General features: G+C 43.2%; 1 protein-coding gene across 5 annotated transcripts in view; it reads right to left on the bottom strand.

Moving 5' to 3' along the window:
• ATF6 (activating transcription factor 6) overlaps positions 1-16614 on the bottom strand; it is a 94281-nt gene that overhangs the window by 5575 nt on the left and 72092 nt on the right. For all 5 annotated transcript variants that reach the window (XM_054210538.1, XM_054210536.1, XM_054210535.1 and 2 more), the window contains exon 18: positions 14404-14488. In XM_054210538.1, coding sequence (XP_054066513.1) covers positions 14404-14488 — 85 coding nt within the window. The remainder of the gene's footprint in view (positions 1-14403; positions 14489-16614) is intronic.

The raw sequence follows: 16614 nt of genomic DNA on the forward strand, positions 1-16614 counted from the left end.
GTCACTTGTGGTCCCTCACAGTCACTTGTGGTCCCTCTAATCCTGCTTTTCTGTGAGCTGCAGGTGCCTATTCATGACTGAAGACCCTCAGGGCAGACTGTAACCGATGATTACAGAGCTCTGCTCTTTGCTCCTGACAAAGACAACTTGAGCGAAGCCCTTTCAGTGAGATTTGAGCTGACATTTGCCACAGGGTAGGGAGGCACACCAGCCAGCGCCCACGGTCCAGATGGCAATGAGAACACTGCTGTGCCATATTTCCTTAACGGTAAGTTTAAATCCAATGGCTGTGTAGTTGCACATGTTCAGCTGTGCCATTCCTAATCCCTTATCAGCAAGTGGGTAATATCTGGAGTAGAACTGTGGGTTCCCCAGGGGACCCTGTGGTCTGACCTCACCCACAGAGCAGGCCAACAGTTTCGCCTTGTGATTCCTACATCAGATCTTTTAAAAAATAGCCCGGTCAGGCTTGCTTTCCTTCCCCTTGCCATGGGGCCATCCAGCAGTACCAACATCTGGGAGACAATGTAGCACAAGGTGGATTTTCCAGCGAGGCCGCAATTAGCGCTGAGCTTGGCAGCTGCGTGTGGCTGATCCCCGGAGGGGTCGGTCTACGTAACCAGTGCCTTCTCTGAACGCTCAAGTCAGACGTGTACTGCGCTGCCCGAGCACGCACCCATCGCACCTCCCAGCCCTCCGCAGGGAGGCAGACACGGGCAGGGGTGCCTGCAAAGGCAGGACCGACAGCCCAAAGCTGCCACTGCTGCTCGGTTGTTGGCTGGAAGGTCAGCGCTTGCCAACCTGTATTACAGGTTAATAGCCCAGACCAACACCGACACTGAATTATTTCTAAAGTTTATTGTGTTGAATTACCTATGACTGATGTTTTGTGGGATTACATAAGTGAAAACACGGGAATGGATCTCCTGTAGAGGTGTCTGGATTTATAAACAGTTTTATTGCTCCTCTTTGAAGTTCAGAACATACAGCCGTTCATAGAGCCTCAGGCGTAAGAAGCTATCCTTCCCAGGCCAAAAGGCTGTGTTGCACTTAATTATCTGTTAACAGATTTAAAAGCTGTACTTCAGATGATAGACTATCTCAACAGCAAAGGTAATTGTGCCAAGCATTGCTGTCCTCTGACTGCACTTTCTCAAAGAGGCTTGCTGGCTCTCATGGACCGTATGGAACTCCCAGCATGAGCTTGGTATAGGGAACAGAAATTTAATTCCCCAGTGCTACTCTCCAGGGTTTATGGCAGCTCCTCTTAAAAAAAAAACAACCAACATGTTGCAAGACCCAACTGATGAAAGCTGAAGTCAGCAGTCCAAACCAAAAACGTTTAGCAAATCCGGCTGAGGGTAATAACTACTGTTACAAATTACCGAAGATGATGGAAGACTGTCTTCATATTTGAAGTAGTAGATTTTCAAAACTGGCGTATTAGAAAGACCATAAAACCAAAGTCCTCCTTCTCCCCTCAGTAGTACTGACACGTTATCAATCAGTTGAATGTTCAAGTGTCCGTCTTTCAGATCAAGCACCTACTTCTATAAGAGATGCTGTTTTAGAGAAAGGCAGAAGACAGGCAGAGGGCTTGAGAGGCAGGCAACGAAAAACTTAGTGTCTGTTCTGCATCAGGTCAGAACAAATGGTGATGTGAACTGTGTCCCTAGACTCAAAATCTATAGATGTCAGTGGGCTGCTTGGCCCTGTGGATGCAGTCATAGGAAAGGAACGAACTATTCCAGTAATTTACTCTTTCCCACTTATATGCACCCTCCCCACAAAGCTTTGTCGCAGGAAAATACTTGTGTTGAAAACTGCACCATTTGCAGAGAAGCTGCAATGGAGCTCCCCTGAAATACCACCTGACCTGGTGAAGTGTTTCAAGGCTGCAACCAACCACCGTGGAAGTGTTTTGCAGCTTTCTGAAGATGTGCTCACACCTTAGGTACATTGATAGACCCTTGTTCTACTAAATCAACTATGAATTTCGCCTTACCCCTGGCAATCCCATCCAAAAAACATTCTGTGAGACCAATACTGTATAATTCAGGGCCTGGGTTACTGAGTTGCCATCTCCCAATCCTAAAACTCTTCTCCAGGGTCCCAACTGCCTTTATGGTGGATAACCCACATACCTAGTGGCTGGCTTCTTAGTAGGTGACTTGTAAAAGTGGTCAGAACCTGCCCAGCTCCACTCCCACACTGTGCTCACTGAATGTACAGTTAAGCTAGTGCTGACCACATAGATCTGGACTACATGTCCTCACTTCTGCTGATAAGATACAGGGAGGAAAATCACCTGCCTCATCTTTACTTTAACTACCTGTCTTTGTCAGTAAGGCCAAAGAATCATCCCTTCCTCGTGGACAACGGCATAGCGTGAATTTGATACCCATGAAACCAGTATAGTTGATGTCAAAGTTAGGGGCCAGGGAATTATCTCTGCGTAAGGTGATACAAAACCACCAACTTTTCTAAAACCATCTTCGCTGAAGAGCTACTCATGCCCTTTATAATTTCTACATTTCCATCTAACAAGAAAGCTTGCTTTGCCACACCAGATTCCAAAAAGTCAGCGTCACTGTTAATTTACCCTTACAGCCCCTTCCGCGGTCCCATCAATCACACCAGCAGGAACCTACACATCTTTCAAAGAGTCACCACATGAGTTCCAGTACCTGGTTGCTTTGTGCTAGCTGCGTCAAGCTGATGATGCTGAAGTTTGGTTTAAATAATGATTTAGCACCAAACTACCCAAACAATTTATAGCGCAACCTGCCCTATCCCAAAACAAAGTTCATGTCTAGGGCAGCACAGAGTCCAGAAAGCACAAGGTTCAGAAGAAGACGAGGGCACCGGCTGCAGGCAGCTCTGGGGCTGAGCTGTTGAAGGGCTGCAGCTGTCCCCAGACATAATTCAGGGGGCTTTCTCTGCTCTGTCACTCTGCAATCTTCCATCTAATCACCACTGAGCAGCCCTGACTGTCCTACCCAGCACATCTGGACAATGTTTCCATCTGAAGGGTTGGTATACACTACCAAATAAGTATATAAATGAAACAGTGCTACTCTAACAGCTACAAAGACTAAAAATACACTCGCTGCAAGAACGCAGCGGGTTCCTAAAACATTTACAGATTTGTTTGTCATACAGGATTATTTGAGGCAAAAGAGAAAGTTATATTGTGACCCGAATAACTTCTCTTTTTAAAATCAAATGCCTGCTTGGAACTGCCTCCAAACAAACCAGTTGCAATGGTCTCACCATTGCGGACTCAGCTGTCCTGAGTCCCTGAAAACAGGTTAAGTGAGATCCTGGGCATTTCAGTTCTCCAGGTCTCCTAGCACCTCTCAAACAATGAGCCAGGCTGCTGGGTCTATATGCATACAGGAACAGGGCCCATGATCAGAAACACTGGATCTACATAATCAAAGTCACTTTGATAAGCCACAAGCTGACAGCAAGGAGACAGGGTCTCTCCCCATGTCTAAGCTGCTGGAGCACTGGTGCCAGGGGCTATCCAAGGAGGATATATACAGACACGAGGGGTAAGCAAGAAAACGGGAGGAAAACAAGCTCTCTGTGGCTTCCTAAGTAAATAATGGACCCACAGGAGAGATCGACACTGGCTGTGGATGAGGAGCACAAAGTGCCCTTAGCTTACACCACTGTGATTTTTGGAAAAGGCCAGTGCCTGTGGGCAACGTGGTCAGTGGCAGATCTGTGCCAGATGTGTTGTGCAGTACCTGGTCCAGACTAGGAGGTCTCAGGGAGAGGGAAGGAAAGTTGGCTCTTCCCAGGGATCATTTCCAACCTGCTCTCCCACCTCCCCTTCCAGCCTTCTTTCATGCCGCACAGTCACTTCACTCTAAGAGAAAGAGCATGAGCTATAGAGGAGAGCGCCCAGTGTGGATCTGCTGTGGTTGCTTTTGTTTTGGAGAGGGAGACAGTGGCTATGTCAAGAAGAGAAGATCAGAACCACCAACGTTGACCCTCCCAGGCACATAATTTAAAGCTCCCTGAGGTAGAGTATTTCTTGGAAATACTGAGACATTTTTTGACAGCACTGGCGTGTTGTTGCAGGGTATCATTGCTGCAGCATGGCCCTATTTGAAACCTAACCAGCTGTGGCAATGCTAATGAAAAGGGAAAAAAGAAAAAGAAGAGAAAACAAAGACAAGGGGCAAAGTAGTTGTGCTGCACAGAAAGCTCTCTTGGGAGTGAAGGACGGAGGCTGGAGAGAGAGAAACTCCGTCAGGCAGAACCATTCTGTGCCTCCTTGGGAAGCACAAGAAGTATAAACAAACTCCCCACACAGCCTGCAAATCCAGACATAGCTACTTACTAGACAAATAATTGTACACAGAGAAGTAGCCTAGAAAGGCATTCCAGTAGAAGCTTCTTTCAAGAACAAGGGCTGGACAGCTTGTCCCAGGACAGCATGCAGGGGATTGCTCCCTCTGAGTGCAGCAGGGAGGGACTGGGAGGCATGGGCATGTTCCCTTTGGTCCCCACCATGTGTCTAGCACCCTACAGACGCTGTTAGAGCTGGAACACCTTTCTGGCCCAACGCTACCTTTGGTTTTAAATGCTAGCAAGCTCCTCCTTTTCCCGCTGTGCTGGTGGACTGGCTGCTCTCCTTTTCCAGGCTTGGTACTGCTTAAGGATGGCTGTTCTGCAAAGGCAGGAGAGCAAAGTCCTGGAAGCAAAGGCCCATCCAACCTGTGCTTCTGCCTCTAACAGTGACCAGCAGCAGAAGCAAAAGTCAGGGCAAACATGTACTTTTGGTAACACATGAAATAGTAAGTACTTGCTTCCCAGACACCTTATGTACACTATTCATGGTTCTTCATGTTCTGTTATAACCCCTCCCTCAGCCATTGCTGACAAATTCAATAGACGCTGTGGCAGGGAAGCTGCTACACTCAGTGTTCATTCCCGTTGCTTTGTCTCCTGCATCTTTCATTGTGTTATACATCTATAAACATCTATGACCAAATAAATATGCATGGTATTGAAGATGAGGATTCAGCAGGGCTGTAAAGGTGGTTCATGCTTTGTTTTCTGGTCCCCCTTTAAAAAATTATATTGCTTTTCTTCCTTGTCTAACCTGACACTCTGGGGAAGGATGCGCAGTGGCTCTCTGTGCAATAACAGCTCGGTTATCTGCCACTGTATGCTTGGTCAGGAACACTTTTCCCATGTAAATTCTTTCCCATTTTTTCACACCAAGCATTACCTGCTGGACAGAATTACACTGCTTCCCAACATCTTCCAGCTGTGCCTGGAGATGCAGGGGCAGGGACCCCAGCATGGACCTGTGTGGGAGTCTACTGGTGACATCGCCTTCACTGCAAAATGTGACCATCTGTTTCCACCTTTCATTTACATCTTTTATGGAGAAACCAATCCACAAGTGAGTCTTCCCTCTTGCCTCACAAAAACTTTCTTTCTTTTAGCAGTTTATGAAGAACTCCTTTTTTCCAAGATTTTTGGAACACTCAGGTATGTGACTGTGCTGAGGAGACCACCCTTATCCTCACACTCGCAATTCCTCTGAGGCCTGTGATGGAGCACTAAGGCAAGATTTTCCTCTGCAGAAGCTGTGCTAGCTCTTCCCAATCTATCGTACGACCCCAGGCACGATCAACTCTCACAGGTTCAGCCAGCTTGTGCAAAAGTGAGACTTCATTTTTTTACAGTTCCTGAGGCCATTTTAAAAAAGTTTGCCTCACTTGTCACTTGCCGTTCTCCTGCTAATTATACAGCCTCAGTGGTTAACACCAGCACCAGAACTTTTTGCTCCTTCCTTCAACAGTGCTGACTTTAAGTGCTCTTTCACACCTTGGTCCTCTACCAGCACTAGAGATTCCCTAGCAGTCGTCCTCTGAAAAATGTTGTTGGGTTTTTTTTATGCCTCAGACACACTGTTCCTCAATATCTTTTTCTGGCTTGACTTCTTATGGTTTGACATTTAATCTGCCAGAAATAGTGTTCTTTTTTCTATTCCCTCATTTGGCTACAAAGTCTATTGTTTAAAAGAGATCTCCTTTCTTCTATGAATCTACTTTAATGTGTTACTTAAGCCTGTTGGATTTTTTTAGGGTCCTTTTAAAGACTTTTGCACCGAGCTTTTAATCTTCAATCAATTTTCATACCACTTGCTAACGTTTTACTCTATTGGGTTTTTTTTCCTATTCTTATTTCGCCCTTACCTTTGAACCGTAGTATGTACTTCATCATTTCAATTTGTAGGCACTTACTGATAAAATTAATCTAACCATTTGAATTTATTTTTTTTCAAGAGGCAGCGTCACTTTTTCACTGAAATGCACCTTATCTGCCACCCAGTATCATTTGTATCCTAGTGTTAGCGTCTCACTGATTGAAGAGCGAAGGCTGGTGTGAGCCTGTATTCACTTACAGTTGAAATGTCTTTATAGGTTGGATGGTATCCAAAGAGTGAGCTGATTTTTCCACCTGTCTCACTTGGATACATAAAGTTACCTCATTTATTTAGGTACTGTGATCAGCTCTTGCTTGTAGAAGAGTATTTTTAACACCATCTCCGTGAAGCTTCTGTCTGCGTGGGGTGAGCACTTTCCTCCACATGAGCTTCTCTGATTCAATGCATTTGCCAGTTAATTAAAAAAAAAATCATATACATATGCTGCAGAGTGCCTATCTGAACACACCACACCAATAAAAGTGAAACCTCTGTTTCAAAGATTTCTGTTTCCCAGCTACAGCAACAGGAGATTTACAGCTTTAAGGTACGAATCCAGTTCTGAAACAGAGGTGGCTCCTTCCTCGTGGTGAGGAGCATGGCAATCGGGATCGCAATCCATCCACATTCACCCAGAAGACGTTTGTGCTGTAGTGGGATATGCCATGGTCTTTTCCCCTGGCGCTGCTACAGGGTACTACAGACTAAGACAGGATGGATGCAGATGATTTCCAATGAAGTGGTGGATGACTGAAACTGAAAACGTTCTTCAGATGCTCAGGATGCATTTTTCAAACGTTTTCCTACAGCAACCCTCATTCAAAGGATCAAGCCTGGAGGACTGGACCTGGGATACGAGAAGGCGGCAACAGCCTCCTGTCCCCGCTGGCAGCAATCTCCTTAGAGACTGCAACCCAAACACTGAAAAAGACTGTCTCAGACTGCTGTGTTTTTACTAATCTCTAGGTTTACTCCAGTGATGTTCTCAAGACAGAACTCATAAATGTGAGCCTCCTCTACCAGCACTGTTGCAATTTTTTATGTTTTTACAGGGTGAGCTCATTATGGATAATTATGTTTCAGATCACTGCAGAAATAAAGAGCTACCAGTAATCAGAGTTGGCCTGTGTATCACAAACATAAAACTGTGTTTGCCGCCTATAATTTAACACCAAGAGGAATTATGTAATCTTGAATTTACAACATTTGAAAATGTATTAAGGCAGATCAGCTGGGCTCGAGGCTAGAGTTATGATGTGCTGCACAAACACAGGTCAACGTAGCCAAGATGGTGACAGTAATCTCACAGCTCGGGATGAAAATTTTCTCTCTGCTTTGCAGCACAGCTCTCGGGCGCAGTGCTCTCTGTAAAGCTTGGTGGGAGAGCACACCTACACAGCAGTATCGGCATTCAGAGTTAACGAACATCTAGAAGATAGGGTCTCTGCAGCGAGACACATACTCGTCCAGTTCTAAACTGAATGTGGCTCCTTCTGCAACTCCATACTGGCATCCATGCTGGCAGTTAAGGTGATGGGTTTCTTTTTTCTTCTACTTTGTGGATTTTATACAAGTGTGTCATTTATATGGACAAAACAATCTGATGTAATAACTCGACACTGGCATTGGAAATACTAAGGATGAAGTAAAATTAATTTATGACACATTCTCTACCCCCTCCATGAAGAGTGTGTTCCCAAGAAAATGCCATCTGTAGCATTTACCCTGTCTATCCAAGGAAGACCAGTCACACTTGGCCTGCTCTATCACACAAAGCCCAAGAGATATTCTTTTTCATATTAACGAAGGGGCAAAAAGGCACAGAAGATCATCTGAAATCATCTTCCTTTTCTTTTGAATACATAAAAATAGGTTACTCATTTAGCAATTTAGGTAGACAGCTCATTATCAAAAGTCACTGGGGAATAAGCCTTTATGATTTCATTTCTCGATCATTTCCTGTCTAACTAAATAAACATGAACTCAAGTGACACAGATACCATTACTTTTGTGTGCAGATTCTTGAACGATTTCTTTCATAGTTTTTTGAATAACTTAATCTTCTCCATCCTGTCAAAGACAACATATATCAACAGACAATGGCTGGGGAGAGCAAAATCTCTCAGAGACAACCAAATCTGTTGAAAACTTCTACTTAATATTGAATCTAGGCAATGACCACTTCTAATGTTCAAGTTTGAGGGGGTTATTCTGTTTTGATAAACTGCGCTTTAATATCACTTTGAAAAGAGAACAAGAGTGAGAATAGCAACATGTCACAATATGACTAAAATCTATGGTTAAAATTCCTTGATACAATCTGTTCTGCCACAAGTTCAATCCTGACCTCTACTACATTAGCACGAGAGTTGAAGTACATCTGTGACATTAGCAAACCATCCTAATTACAGCAGAACCACTGTAATGTGACATGCTGTTTGTCCACGACTGCACACAGGAGACAGCAGGCTCTCGCTGTTTCTCAGTCCAGACTCAGTAACTGGCTGTTGCAGTGAGGTCTAACTGAAAGCTAACCACGGCTCTGATTTTCCCCTGGTCAGGCTTCACCAAACTACTTTTATTCCTCAACTGGCAGCTCAAGAAGTAGAAGAGTGGCATTTTCAAAATGGCCTGTAGACTTACAGCATGGAGACATTCTCAGATATATTTTCTTACATCCTGGTTCAGAGGTCTCGATGCTTTGAAGGATTCTCAGTGACCTTCTTAAAAACCCTTAGCAGCCACCCTTCTTCCATCTCACAGATAGACTGTAATCCTACATGTACAATTTCCAGAGCCTTCTGCTCATGCTCTATAGCTTGGTAAGGCTGTGCTGAGTTCTCAGCAATTTCTGCAAAATCCAGATATAAAAGCAGAAACAACAAGAGAAGTATCTCTACAGATCATACTTGTGTAGCCGAGAGGAATCCTCTCTACCTACTCGAGTGTCATGAGCTTCTCAGTATGGGGACAACGACAGCATCTGTGAAAGGGAGCAACAGGGACTAAGATTTGGCCTCTAAGCACGAAGAGAAGAATGAACCAACAACAGCTAGAGATAACTGGGGCCATTAGCCTCCTGGAAACTGTTCTGAAGCTATTCAAAGTGAGAGAGAAGGCTACCCAAATGTTAAGCAGCAACCTTCAGGGAAGACAGCTGCTGTAAAGCGGTATGTATTGTTTTAGACCTTCCTCATTCAATGGCTGACTGGGAATTCTGCTTCTTGCTCCAAAAGACGGAAATGGCATCTTTTGTTTGCTTGACCCTGAAAGGCAGAGGAAGTTGGAGACTTTATTTATTCAACCCCAAGACATGGGAACTTACAGAACATTGTCACTTCCCAAAGAGCTTTTGTTTTTATTTTCCTTCTCAGCCTGTGTGGGTTCTGTTTGCCTTATGGATTTTTCACAGACAGTTTGCTACCAGCCATGGACATCTGTGAGTGGCTTTTGCACGTGGCTGTCAGTTGAAAGAACATTCTTTGTAGCTGTATGCAAATAATCATGCTGCTTGATGGCAGAAATCCCTCCAGTTTTGATCAAAAAGCCTTACCACTAGATTTATTATTGACCATTTTAATTAGAACATGCATTATTTCAGAGCACTTTTGAAGTCTGTTACATTAGTATGATGACGGATGCTAGGAAGGAAGGGGATGCTGAAGAGCTAGCCAACACAACAGAGCACATGGACTTTGCAGAACTCGCCATCCTATTCACAGTAAATTTCTGCATTTAGGAGAGTATTTTGCTGTTGTGTTTGATGAAAAAAACCAACCCTTAAGAGAACAGGGTTCCTTAAAAACCAGGAACATGCAAGTTATAGAGAGTCAGGCACACAAACAACTATCTCAAAGGCAGGCTGAAGACAAGCCCCATTGTGTGACATCAAACTAAGGACCCACTCAGAATATTTGTATAAAATTCAAACCTCTCTCTGTCATGTCTGCTAATTCGCAGAAAACGAGCCTTGGATCTCACCAGTAGGTGAGAGAGACCAGTACCTACTTACCAGTAGGTAAGAGACCCATCAGGTCTCTTACTTTTGTTTGGCTGAGAGTGGAGACACCAACTCCCAATTTAAAGAGAACAAATGATGGAAGGACTTTCACACACAGGGAGCTCTTTTTCACAGGGATCCCAAGAAGAAAAAAAGGCCTTTTTGGTCTTTATGCTGCTGCTGCGGCCACCAGTACTCATGGTGAATACACACCTGCACAGACGTTTACAGCTGCTCCTACCAAGAGAAAGCGCAAGATGTGAGAGCATCTAACCTAATCCCAGGGAGAAATGCATTATGTAAGTGGCTTCTTGGGCTAAATGTCGAATGCTATCTCCTACACTGAATGACTGTACATATGTTCTTACTTTTGTGTGCTGCAAGGAGAGGACTACTGGTGGTGCGTGCTGAGCCACAGAGCTGCAGGCATCCTGCAGAGACAAAAGGCTTGTACTTGGGGTAGGAAGAGTGACTTAGCTATGCTGTACTCTATAGATTATTTTGATCCAAAGATCGACGTTATAACCCACTGCATTTTTTACAGCAGTTAAGTAAATACAAGGCTAATGGCAGATGTTTTCATTTAAACTTCAAGAGAGGCACCGCCTATACGTCAATTTGGAATTGGTGTAATAAGCCAACAAGACTCTGAATTACAATAAAAGCAAATTTAGAAATGAAATCTACTGGAGACTTAACTGGTCTCAAGTGCATAGTTAGATTTCTAAAATAATAGCTGCAATCCAGCATAACAAACATGACTTGCTTAAAAACAAAAGCTGGAGTTTAACTGTAATTTGCAGTTGGCTTTCATTCCCACGAGAAACTGCGAGATATTTCTTCTTGGAATAACTTCTCAGTAAAGCCACACCAATGGTGCCCCCCAAAACCATGTACAGTGGGACGACGACTACCCAGTTCTTTTTTCCCTCCAGGCTTACCAACCCTAAGGTCCTTAAGGTACCATCAGGCAAATTTTCTGAGTGCTACCTGCGTCCACAAATGCTGGGGCTTTGTTGTTGGGCAGAGGCACGTCAAAACATGGACATAGGTGGCTGTGGGGACCAACGGGGGAGCTGTACTGAGGGACAGCAGCCAGCAGGGAAATGGCAGGAGGGTAAAGGGCAGCAAGAGCATCTGGGGAGGCAGAAATGGAGGAGCTGATAGTAAGTGCTGGCTGTGAACTGGCGGGGAGTGGCCCAGCAAGCTTGGAAAGGGGCTTGGAACAGGGTGGGGAAGAAGGAATTGGTAAAAGGGCAAGAGGGGAGGGGTTACATTTGCCAACATGTAAGGAATTACTACATTTTTTTTTAAAAATAATATTTAAATATATTTAACATATGTCAACATATTAAACATATTTAAATACTTAAACATGTTTCTGTCATCTGCAGAGAAGCCCTCAATGGGGAGTTTGATCGCTTACCTTCATGCTCACAGAGGGGAATGGGCAATCTAAGCCGACCAGGAGCACAAGCACATAAGAGGAAGTCATAAGGTAATGGCCATTTTTACTCTTTTCCAACATACAACTACTCCATAGTTTTTATCAAGTTTTTATCTTGAAAATGAATAAAGTACCGTTATTGCTTTGTACAATAATATTCTCTTAAACTTCCATCTTATTGAATGCACACATACACACACTCGTCTACTACAAAATTTTCTGCTGAGATTTGCCATTAGCTGCAAAGTACCGGCACTGCCCCTGGCCAGATTTGCCCCAACTCTTCCCTCCAAGAAGAACTCTTCAAACTGTAAACTTGATTCTGCATTGTACACTGATGAAAACTGCCAGGCCCATCTTACAGAACCATGTTGTTAACCTCCATGCAGAGTGATGTAGGACAGTGAATGACAACTCATTTTACTTCCTAATCTTTGTCCGTACCTGTTCTCTGTTCCTGCAGCTGGTGCTGGGAAGGGCTCAAGCCAGCTAAAGGCAGAGTCTCTAGCAGAGCTCAGAAGGCACTCAAGCAATCAAAGCGCAATCAGAAAAGGATGACAGTCCTGCTGGGAAAAGACTGTTCAAGCAGTTCAAAGGGTTCTCGACTGAACTGCAAGCTGTTTCATGTTTGTAAATAGTGTCATGGGTTAACTTTAGTACACAGAAAAATAAAAGATCCTGCAGAAGAAAGCTGCACAAAGTGGAAGAAATGAAGTTCCGAAAAAGTTTCAAAGCAAAGGCCACTTCAGTTGCATTCCCTTCATCTCCTCTGCCAGGGTTGTGGTAGCAAAAAGGAAGGGCGAGTAAGTGGCAGAGGAAAAGGCTTCCCTTCGTCCACAGAGATCTGGCTGAGACACGAGAACAGGCAGGAGAGGACAAGTTCTTTCACTGTAAGTTTTCCCAATTCCTCCCAGGGAGACCTGTCCTCTTCTAGCAGCCAAATCTCAGCAGGTGGACAAAGAATTAAGGTGGGCTTAAAAGAACAGCAGACAGCTGGGAGGAAAGCTTTGTTGTCAGCTAACTTCCAGATGCTTGTTCCTTTCCTGCGGAGGCGAGGGTGGAGGAGCAATGTTCTCAAAGGAGAGAAATGGGTTCTTCTCCAGACAGAACTTTTTAGGGAATTGTCTCCTCCACGTAACCTACTAATAATCAAATTAAAAATCAAGCCAAGTTACCTACTGGCTCTTGTGCATCTTGTAATTTTTTTCCTAATACCTGGCTGAGTGTCACAGAGAAAGCTGTGTTTGATGTCGTTGTTTACTTAATGCTATGCTTGTGTCTCATCTGTTTCAACATCTCTGCCCAAATCCCTGGACATTATTTTATTTCCTGGATTATGCTGATGTCCTGAAGAAAAATCCCAAGGAACTGAAGTAACTATAATTTCACAATGTTTCATTATTAACGAACGATAAGATTTGTCACTGGATTCTGATGTGTATTTTCCAAATTATACTTACTTCAACAACTGAAAAGTTATTTCAAGTAAAACAAGACTCAGCAACACGTTACAAGAAATACTTCGTAATTTAGAAATCGTGTTTGTTCTTCAAGTGATAAAGTGCTCATTTGCACGTGATAATTCAGCTCAGCCAGAAAAGGATTTTTGTAATGGACATGAAAAGGGAGCTTCAGGCAGATAAATGCCAAAAATAATTCTGATACATCTAATAAAAATTCCCCTAACACAGCTGGTTATAGATTATCACACTCGACTTACTGTACTGCATGGGAAAATGTAATTATCAAAATGTTGAAAGCTTGAACGGATTTTTTTTCCCATAGTTTACGGAAATTTACATCACCAGACAATGTTTTCGGCATGCTTGAATTTAACAAAAACATTTGGGTTTATGATTCACTTGTACTGTAAAACACGTAAGTTTTAAAAAAGCATTACGTGCACAGATATTCAGAAAGTAAAGTTTGCACTGTTAGAGGGTTCATAATGCGTTTGGTGACTGTGACAGTGACCCTGTGCCCCAAACATGTCCTAACTTGGCAGCTCCTCACCATATGAATTAATAATACATTTATACAGTTCATGTCCTATCTCTCATGTGGGACTAAAATGCAGATCAAGAACATTTCTGTTCGCTAATAAGCCTGGGACTCTAGTGCAAGGCTGCTTCCTCTGCTGTCCTGCAGCACTGTAACATGATGATTATTAATCCTGACCACTGCAGAGAGGTCCCACTCACAGTGAGTGTTGTATAACAGAGTGGTAAACAGCTGAGGAAGCCAATGGAAGGCAGTCAGCGCTCTAACAGACCAGTAAGGCCAAGGAATTTGCCCTGTCGAGCAGGCATAGGAGGAACCCAAATGAGAGAATGAGGACAGTCTCCACACTACATGGGATCTTTGCAGCCACCAAGTTAGAGAAGCTAGATCACATTCAAGTAACCCTTAATCAGCTGTGTGTAAATCACTGGGACTGGACGGCACCACCCCTGAGTCCTTGAAGGAGCTAGAATGAGATACTGCAGAACTGCCGGCCAAGGCACGTAGCCTCTTGTTACAGTCTCGGTGACCAGGCACTGGTGATTTGCCAGCACCCCAGCTCCAGCAGGGACCCTGGCAACTACAGCCCAGTAATGACCAGTTTGACTTCTTTCTCAAAGCTATAACGACAGACATTTGGTCTAAGTTTGGTTTCTATATACAAGTCAGGCACATCGCATTGAAATAATTCTATCGTTCTCTTTCATGTTTTGGACTTACCATTGATGTTTACAGCTGGCAACACTATAGACATCTTTGGTCTTCTGGTCTTGTTATGTGTGGTGGCTGGCAATAACAGGTGGTCCTGGAAAACAGGGGAAAAGATGTGTTAAATCTACCCTGGAAGTACGAAGCCGGGAAAATTCCTCTCCATTCTGTCTTACAGGCATTCCACATAAGACTATTTAAAACATCTTAACAAGTTCAAATCGTTGAGGGAGTCTTCCAAAAGTCACAGCAATTGCTCATGCTGTGTAACCAAGAGGAGATCCCTACTGCATGCAGCAGAATATGAAAAAGCCTTGACCGTGTGGAAAGAGATGGAAACTCCTATCAGGCCTTCATTCAACAGAGAACTTATATATATGATTAAAGCAATTTAACTTGACTTCAATGATATTTAAACATGTGGTTAAAGGCTTTGCTGAAATGGTGCATTTACTTGCAGTGCTGTCTGCTTTATATATAAATGACATCTTGCTATATCTATGTCAAGCTCTATACCACACACCTTGTGCAGTAGGACTGTATCAGTCAGGGTTGTGATGGAGTGTGAAATATAAGCTTTGCTGACAAAACCTAGCAGGGAAGTTTGACAGCAAAGCTGCGCTCCAGTAGCTTATCTCAGCTGTGAGGTGGCTGAGTGCTGCTGTAAGACAGCCGTGCTCAAACTAACTACCCTGGGTTTTAGCAGTAGAAGCAGCATCTGCAGGAGACACTCTGGATATGGACCTGACCTGCAAAAAAATTGCAGCCTCTCTTCAGGTTTTTTTGCTGTTGCTGAACTCAAATTGCTCAACTTCTAACCTGGGAAAATATGGTTCTTCCCTTATCAAGAGAAGTAACAGAACACAAAGCACTAGTCCAGCCATCTCCCATATTACCGTGCTATGCTGATCTAGATGGACCAAAGAAAGACTACTGAGGGAAGCTTCCTAATAATTAGGAGCAAAAGACTGTGTTTACATAATTAAGAAATTGAGTTGAAATTTCTAACTCAGGCTCTAAGCAAAACAAAAACCTGCCAATCACTAAGTATCTTTCCCAGGCCCTAAAGAATTAATGGAAAGGTTTATTTTCACAGCCTCTGTTTGCCCCTTTCCCATTCCCAGCAATGCCAAATTCATTCCCAGTGTCTCTGAGAACAAAAGCCAGCAGGTGCCACGATATCAAACGTGTAGAACAACTCATTAAGTACTTTTTGCAACTGTCCTAAAACCAAATCTGAACATCCGCCTTTCACTTTTCAAGACCCAGCCACCTATCTCATATGGTTAAAAAGAGGAAACAAGTTTGATGCTCTCATCCCATTTCATGCTTTCCCATTTGTAAAACTCCCATGATATTTTACAAACTCAGCAATCTGAAACTTTCCATGCAGCCCTTCAGCTCCCTGGTTAAGGATAAGAACAGGCATACAAACATCTCATGCTTTTGGTCAAGGTTATCTTTTTGGCAGATGGAATTAGACTTCTTTCAGCATAGAGCTGTTAACTTCTTAATGTCAGCATAACTGTATTTTCCCCATTTTAATATCTAAACACTAAGATTCAGGGAACTAAGTTACACATAAAGTTGGGTGTTAAATATATCAAGATATTCTGTAGATACATTGCAGAAATATCACTCCCTTTTTTTCCCACCAAAAAATCCCCCAAAAAACCAAATGACTGACCATGAGAAGAAAACATTACTTCAACAAATGGCTGTAATTAAAAACATCTTGGTACCAAAATTATAAAACCACTCTGGTATAATTCTCAGACTACATATGTAATTCCCATTTCATTTGTAGAGAAAACCTCTGGTGGTGCCTAGCCCAACCACTGAGATTAAGACAACACTCAGTCAGATGATGAACTTTACAGAAAAACTGTTCTTGAAATCCAGTGTTCCCAAGGGAACAGGCCAAAGATAAGATATCCATTAAAACCCCATATTGTAACAATGTCCTTGTCATGATTTGATGATTATTTTTAACATCACTTAAAAAATGCTTATCCTGTTTTTTTTTTCTTTTTCAATGCTTCTGAGAATCTACACCACCATTACCTAGCAAAACACAAGTACTACACAGATGATCACCTGTGAATCTGTAACATATCTGAAGATTGATGCTGGACTGTTTTTGCGTATTAATGGTAATGGCACCTTTACTTAATGTATGTATAAAATGTATTAAGAACTATCACAAAGACTTTACAATCAGAG

The sequence above is a fragment of the Rissa tridactyla genome, chromosome 8, assembly GCF_028500815.1.
Source record: "Rissa tridactyla isolate bRisTri1 chromosome 8, bRisTri1.patW.cur.20221130, whole genome shotgun sequence".
Taxonomy (NCBI): Eukaryota; Metazoa; Chordata; class Aves; order Charadriiformes; family Laridae; genus Rissa; species Rissa tridactyla.